General features: G+C 41.7%; 1 protein-coding gene across 2 annotated transcripts in view; it reads left to right on the plus strand.

Annotated features, from left to right (window-relative positions):
- Positions 1-6579, plus strand: part of LOC138847773 (vomeronasal type-2 receptor 116-like) — a 36602-nt gene extending 30023 nt beyond the window's left edge. Inside the window, exons 4-6 of one of the 2 annotated variants that reach the window (XM_070067568.1) lie at positions 1367-1594; positions 3975-4098; positions 5612-6579. In XM_070067568.1, the coding sequence (XP_069923669.1) occupies positions 1367-1594; positions 3975-4098; positions 5612-6525 (1266 nt within the window). In that variant the 3' untranslated portion in view covers positions 6526-6579. Of the gene's footprint in view, positions 1-1366; positions 1595-3974; positions 4273-5611 lie in introns of those variants that run through there. The other variant, XR_011385733.1, reaches the window with a different exon arrangement.
- Positions 6580-8311: the final 1732 nt, after the last annotated feature.

The following is an 8311-nucleotide window of genomic DNA, read 5'->3' on the forward strand; positions in this document are numbered from 1 at the left end:
TAGAATGGTTCTCTTCACTTGAACCCATGAGATGATGACGACTCAAACCCTGCAAGTCTCTCTGAAGAAGAATTCCTGAGGATAGGGAGCCTGGGAATTGACTTCTTTTTGCACATGCACTGCTACAGCATCTCTGACTGAATTCCATTTCTGGGATTTCTTCAGTCTCATTATCTTCACAATCTAGTATTTACGTGTTGTGTTCTTTTGGGGGTGTCATGTTGTCTTCCTTATTCTCTATCTTGAATTTGTTCATATGTTTTTTGGCATTTGTGGAGATAATTGTTCATTTCTTTGTTTTTTTTTTCCTGTGGTGTCTTTCATCTTTGGACTATGTGTGTATTAGTGGAGTGTCTGCTTTCAGGGGCTACCTAGAGCTATGAAGTAGGTGTGGCCAAGAAGCTCTTTTCAATGCTCCAGTGTGAGAGCTATATCTGCAGTGACACACCCAGGTTTGCATAGTAAATCTCTCTCTCTCTCTCTCTTTTTGATCAGAGGGAAGGTTTGTTCTTGTCTGTTGGTGTAGACTCAGTTGAGTTCCTTTCCTCAAAGGAGACCAGTACCTGGGTGCTAGCCTCAGTGTGTATATTATTTGTCTGCTCTGCCACAAGGATGACACAGAGGATCTGTGCAGCCTCAGAGTAAACTCAGATTGCTGGCAATGTCACTCACCAGGTAACCAGGCAGCCCTGATTGTGCGGAGCCCACTACAGTGACTGTCCAATGTCCCAGCCACACCCTGAGTCCTCCAATGCAGCCTCAGTGTTTTCAAATCCCAGCACACAAGCCTCCCACAGTCATGAGCACTCAGCCCCCTGTCTGTTCTCACCAGGCTCAGGAGTCTCTACTTGGCTGTTTTCTGGTACAGCTTTTATGTATGTCCAAGATGACGCCTGCTCTCTATCAGCTTGTTAGAAGGCGCAGTTGCAGGGTGATTGGGGAGAGAGAAAACATGTTCCACCTTTGTTTTTTCTCCTGTAGTTTGGCAGGTACACTATCCCCCATGGGACTCCAAGCTGGATTCCCTCTAGGCTCTTCCTGCAGCTTCTTGCCAGTGGCTTGGACTGCTGCGGTTTGGTCTCACCTCACTCTCCAGTGCTGGTGCAGAGGCTCTCAGCTGCTGGGGTCCTGAGTTGTGCATGTCCTTGCTCTCCACATAGGTCCACCATGTCCCTCCAATTTGTGTAGAGTTTTCTCTGCTGTTTTCTCCTTAACTCTTCCCTGAGCCTACAGTCTTTCCACTTTTTCTTAATCTATGTTCTCCTAGACTAGAGCAGCAATCACCCTCCCTTGTCCACCATCTTAATCCCATCGCTAGCACCTAAACTTGAATGCTGTCCTTCTTACAATTATGTTTGTCCTCTAGCTTCACCCACTTCTGAAGAAAATCCAATTTAGGAACAGTGCCGGATATGATATATCCTTCCATGAAACAAGGCACGATGTGGTACAATATGATATCCAGAATATTGTGAATTTTCCTGTGGGCCTTGGATTGATGGTCAACATTGGAAAGTTTTTCTCTAAGAGTTCACAGGATCAAGCCTTGGTCATCAATGAAGAGATGATAGAATGGCCTATTGCATTCAAAGAGGTATGGATCCCTTTCAATTTCACAGACCTACATGGAGTAGATTAAGTATGAAGCCTTTACATAAGCATCAGAGTCTCACTTCATATCATGGCTTCCCAATACATAGTAATTCATATATGTATATATATATGTATATTCTAGGTAATGCATGTTGAAGGAGCAACTTGGAATAATCTGATTTATTTTTAATTTGAGCATATATATTTATGCAGATATTGAGTGAATAGAATAAAGTATAATTAATGAAAGAAATAAAGAGATCAGTGTATAGACACATAAATTCTAAGTATATCTCTATGTATTCTGAAGGCCTTAATCACATATGGTGGGGCCTTTATGTTCTGATGCATGATGAACACAGTGGATTATGGGTCGACTTATCATTCACCTCTTTGTAGGTCACATTTCTTTTTTTGCATTTTGCATGGTACTCAATCTTCCACATTTTATTCTTCATAACATCTTGAGGTATTGACATTAATTTGTGTTGTTTCCAAAATATGATATTTTTTTTGCATGAGCTATTTATAACAACAATGCATTGCACCCAAGTGATGTGTTTATCTCTTGAAATTAATGGCCTGCCTGAATAGAGAATTTCAGAAATGTACTAAACACAATTATTGTTTCATAACACATTCTAACCATTTCTATGTTGACCTGATTTTTTCAGTTACTCTCAGTAGTATGCCTCCATATCATGTCTTTTGTTTCTTTTATCTGTGATGTAAAATATTCCAATCAACTAAGTATGAGTTCATGGTCAAAGAGTTCTTAGACTTTCTAGTTTCCAGAACCATTGCTACATAGAAACCCACATTAAACATATTTTGGATATAGTGGTTCAATAAGAAGAGATAAATGGCAGAGGATGTTAGCAGGTGATGTGTGAAATAAAAGTGATTAACTGCATTTGTAATATTTGCTACATGTTGATAAAGTACAATGATACCACAGAAGCTCCAAATTAGCTGCCTAGGTAATGATGACATGGCAGGCATAAGAGGAGACACAGTGATGACCTTCATTTTTTTTCATGGAAAGAAGGAATTACAATATAAGTTTACTCTTGTACAAAAAATTTGAAATCTATGTGTCCAAGGGATATTCTTTTTTTTAACTTCATTTAATGAATATAAATTTCCAAAGTACAGCTTATCGATTACAATGGCTTCCCCCCATAACGTCCCTCCCACCGCAACCCTCCCCTCTCCCACTCCCTCTCCCCTTCCATTCACATCAAGATTCATTTTTAATTCTCTTTATCTACAGAAGATCAGTTTAGTATACATTAAGTAAAGATTTCAACAGTTTGCTCCCACACAGAAACACAAAGTGAAATGTTTGAGTACTCATTATAGCATTAAGTCTCAATGTACAGCATGCTAAGGACAGAGATCCTACATGAGGAGCGAGTGCACAGTGACTCCTGTTGTTGACTTTACAAATTGACACTCTTGTTTATGGCCTCAGTAATCTCCCCATGCTCCAGTCATGAGTTTCCAAGGCTATGGAAGCCTTTTGAGTTCTCCGACTCTTATCTTGTTTAGACAAGGTCATAGTCAAAGTGGAGGTTCTCTCCTCCCTTCAGAGAAAGGTACCTCTTTCTTTGATGGCCCTGTTCTTTCCACTGGGATCTCACTCACAGAGATCTTTCATTTAGGTTTTTTTTTTTTTTTTTTTTTTTTTGCCAGAGTGTCTTTGCTTTCCATGCCTGAAATACTCTCATGGGCTTTTCAGCCAGATCGGAATGCCTTTAGGGCTGATTCTGAGGCCAGAATGCTGTTTAGGACATCTGCTATTCTATGAGTCTGCTGAGTATCTCGCTTCCCATGTTGGATCACTCTCCCCTTTATTTATTCTATCGGTTAGTACTAGGAGGTACTAGACTTGTTTAACACAGTGATGACCTTCAACTGAAGGTCACATTTTCTTTTTCTTTTTTTTCCTTTTTTTTACAGGCAGAGTTAGAGAGAGAGAGAGAGAGAGAGAGAGAGAGAGAATGGTCTTGCTTCCGTTGGTTCACTCCCCAAATGGCCACTACAGCTGGTGCACCATGATGCACTGGATCCGAAGTCAGGAGCCAGATGCTTCTTCCTGGTCTCCCATGCGGGTGCAGGGCCCAAGCACTTGGGCCATCTTCCAATGCCTTCCTGGGCCACAGCAGAGAGCTGGACTGGAAGAGGAGCAACCCGGACAGAATGGGCACCCCAACTGGGACTAGAACCCAGGGAAGCAGCACCACAGGCAGAGGATTAGCCTAGTGAGCTGTGGCACCAGCCAGGTCATATTTTCTGTGGTGTGTGTTGGGGGAAGTATTGAAATTCCATTAAAGTAATAATATGCAAAATCAAGATGAATGTTTCTCTTTTCATTGCAGACTCCTCAATCTGTGTGTAGCCAGAGCTGTGGCCCAGGATTCAGGAAAGTGCCACAGGAAGGAAGACCTGTCTGCTGCTATACTTGCACTTTTTGCACAGACAGAGACATTTCCAAACAGACAGGCAGAAACTGTATCCATTCCTACTGATAACTCCACTGTCATAATTATACTACTCAGCCAAAAGAAAGAATAAAATCCAGTCTTTTGCAACAACATTGATGCCACTGGAAGACATTATGCTTAGTGAAATAATTCAGCCCCCAAATGACAACTATCATCATATGTTTTCTCTGATATACAGTAGTTAATATAGAATACAAAAAAGCATTGTATAAGAATGAAATTGACTTTTTAGGGTTTCATTATATTTTTAGCTCTTTTGTATACCCCTGTGGAACAGTGTACTATTTCTACATTTTACTTCTGGAATATTATGGCTAATGGTGCATTAAGCCTGTGGTTCTAAAGTAATTGAATTTATATTATTGCAAAAGTTAAATGAAAAGTAGGAAGGAGGAGTATTCTGGGAGGGAAGGGAGGAGGGAAGTATGGTTACCACCTTAGAGTTGTTTCTATGAAATATATGAAATATGTTCTCTTTACATTGATAACAATGTAAAAAAAGGAAAAGCAACCCAAGAATATTTGTAATGGGATTGCAGTGAACCATTGCTATGAATACATATAATCACTCGCTATCTCCACACATCTATTTTATGATGCTATGTTTACCACATTATGTGTAGACTGGTATATGGTGGCACTCATCTTATTGGGCTCAAAAGTGCTATTGATTTGACAAGACATCTTATTTTACCCTCCAGTTCTGGGAGAGGCAGCCCTAATCTGAGCTCTTCTAGTGGACCATGCTTAGATCCAAGCAAGACATGTAAAAAGCATCACCACCAAGTTTTGTTATGCTTGCTTAGATGAGCAAATCCATGTATTTTCATGCACAAATACAATGTACAAGGCTGGTGCAAGTTGATACAGAAGTATTTTATTATTTTTGTGCCATATCCTTAATATTGTGCAGTGTGAAATATGAAGACAGAATATCATAATACAGGATGCAGTTTGTCATCATTAAACAATTAACATTTAAGGAATTATCTATCAAAGACAAATATATATAATTATGTGAACTGGATAAACACTACTTAGAAAATGCTTCCATTATTCAAAGTACAGAGTAGATAATAGTTTCTATTACTCCAAAAATAATCCTTCAATGACCATTAATGCAGCAGTAGAAATCATTTAATTTTTCACACTTTAGAGAGGGAGCAGATTTTTCCGGTGTAAAGATTATAACAAAACTTATCAGAGTGATGTGCTATACCCATTAAGTATATGAAACAAGAAAGAAAAATAAATTATCATCATATGGGAATTCATAGTTCATCGTATGGGTGCTTATTTGTGTCCAGAATGTCTGAGACAAAAGCCTGGAGCACCTGCTGATTCTAGGAAGAGAGCATTCTCCCTGGATTTGGAATACAGACTTACCCTAGTGCCTGTTGGTATATGATAGAGGCAGTCTGTTCTCAAAGTGGCAGTGCAAAGGTGACCACTTTCCTAAACAGAACAAGTCAGCAATTCAGTGTCAGTGTTGAGTCTCTCTTTTTCCTCAGATGCAGAGCAGTGCATCCCGTGTGCAGATCACGAGTACCCAAACATGGAGAGAAACCGCTGCCTCCCCAAGCTGGTGACCTTCTTAGCGTTTGAGGAATCCCTGGGGATGGCTCTGGCCTGCATGGCTCTGTGCTTCTCTGTCCTCACAGCTGCCATCCTCTGGGTCTTTGTGAAGCACCGAGACACTCCCATCGTCAAGGCCAATAACAGGACCCTCAGGTACATCCTGCGCATCACCCTCCTCCTGTGCTTCCTCTGCTCCTTACTCTTCCTTGGCCGTCCTAACACAGCCACCTGCCTTCTCCAGCAAATAACATTTGGCCTTGTGTTCACAGTGGCTGTTTCCACCGTGCTGGCCAAGACCATCACTGTGATTCTGGCCTTCAAAGTTACAAAACCTGGAAGAACTATCAGGCGATTGCTGGTATCAGGAGCTTCTAACTCTGTCATTCCTATCTGTTTCCTGATCCAACTGGCTCTTTGTGGCATCTGGCTTGGGACTTCTCCTCCCTTTATTGACACAGATGCACACTCTGAGCATGGCCACATCATCCTGGTGTGCAACAAGGGTTCAGCCACTGCCTTCTACTGTGTCCTGGGCTACCTGGGCTCCTTGGCCCTGGCCAGCTTCACTGTGGCTTTCCTAGCCAGGAACCTGCCTGACACATTCAATGAAGCCAAGTTCCTGACGTTCAGCATGCTGGTGTTCTGCAGTGTCTGGGTGACCTTCCTGCCTGTCTACCACAGCACCAAGGGGAAGGTCATGGTGGCCGTGGAGGTCTTCTCCATCTTGGCCTCCAGTGTGGGGCTCCTGGGCTGCATCTTCCTCCCCAAGTGCTACATTATTCTCTTAAGACCAGAAAGGAATTCTTTGAAAGGCTTAAAGAAAAGAGCAAGTTCTAAGGAATTCTAAAAATTTCCACTTGTTTTCCTGTCACATGTTCGGGGTTTAGGACCAAGAATGCAGGCCGAGTAGCAATCCAGATATATGAAGGAGCTAAAATGGATTTTTCCTTTATAAATGACTTGTTAGTTGGATGTTTAGCCTAGCAAACTGAGCTCATGGCATCTATTTCTGGCTCTGGTTTTGGCCCCTGACCTGGACATTTGAGTCCTGGGGGCCCTCGGAAGGAAGTGGTGAATCTTCATGTAACTTGGTCCTGGCACCCTTGTGAAAATCCAGGGTCTGACTCCCTGTTGTTGGTTGTAACCTCAGCCCAGGTGCAAGCATTGGGGGTGTAGATGTGTGAAGCATAGGATAGGAGGTCTCTTGGTCTCTATCACTAACCTTCTGTTTCTCTCCATCTCAGAGTTAGTAATGGAATTTAGGGGAAATTTTAAATTGAGTAAAAATGAATCATGCTTTAAATGAAACCTCTGATGGCCATCAAGGCTACAACAGCAAGGTTATTTTTTAAAAAGATTATTTATTTATTAATTTGACATGCAGAATTACAGACAGTGAGAGGGAGAGACTGAGTGAAAGTTCATCCTTCCATTGATTCACCCCCCAAATGGCCGCTACCGGCAGAGCTAGCCTGATCCAAAGCCAGGAGCCAGGTGCTTCTTCCTTGTCTCCTATGTGGGTTCAGGGCTGAAGCACTTGGGCCATCCTCCACTGCCCTCCTGGGCCACAGAAGAGAGCTGGACTGGAAGAGGAGCAAATGGGAGTAGAACCCGATGCCCATATGGGATTCTGGTGCCGCAGGTGGAGGATTAACCAAGTGAGCCACTGCACCTGTCCCCAGTAATGTTATTTTATATTTAATAGCTATCCCTGAAATGGTGGAGACTGAATTAATTTCTATTTATTTATTAATGTGCAGACGATGTAAGTGTTCTTATTTGCTAAGACATCTAATTAACATGCTTCACATCCTGTTTCCCCTGGCTGTTGAATGTTTGTCATTTATTTGTTGGCATTGTGATTTAAGTGAGATTTCTTTCCCAGATATAGGAGCTGGTAGGTCATGCAGTATTCCACTGTGGGTATACTCTGTTTTCCAAAAAAATCTTAATAAATACTCATTGTTGAGCTATTTTGAAATGGTATCTTTATCACACATACATGGGATATTGATTTGCACATGTGAATGACTCAGTAACTATATGTTCTTCAGTCAAAATACTGGTTATGTTATTCCCTTGTTTTAATTTTTCTTTTGCAATAGCATATGGGGGCAGAATGCTGTTTGATTGATGTGAAATTCTTGCAAATTGAAACATTTTTAAATTGTTCATGCAACCAATCGTCTCCTTCAGTTCCCTCCTTCCCTCCTTCCCTCCTTCCCTCCTTCCCTCCTTCCCTCCTTCCCTCCTTCCCTCCTTCCTTCCTTCCTTCCTTCCTTCCTTCCTTCCTTCCTTCCTTTTTTCCTTCCTCCCTTTCAAGGGAGTAGTGCACTTCCATTTTGATTATGGCCTTGTTTAAATAAGGTCAGAGTTTGTGAACTCTAGAGGCTTCCATAGCCTTGGCAGCTCATGGCAAATGTTTTGGGTGATCACCAATGTCATAAATAAGAGTATCAATTGTTAAATCAACAACAGGAGTCAGTGTGCACTTGCTCCCCATGTAGGACCTCCATCCTTAATGTATTTTACTATGAGAATTAACAGCTAATGAACTGAGACTGTGAAAAAGAGACGGTGGGTGAGAGAACTCACAGAGTTCACGTGAGTACTCCCCAGAGACGCTACAAGTC

The sequence above is a fragment of the Oryctolagus cuniculus genome (genome assembly GCF_964237555.1).
Source record: "Oryctolagus cuniculus chromosome 16 unlocalized genomic scaffold, mOryCun1.1 SUPER_16_unloc_1, whole genome shotgun sequence".
NCBI lineage: Eukaryota > Metazoa > Chordata > Mammalia > Lagomorpha > Leporidae > Oryctolagus > Oryctolagus cuniculus.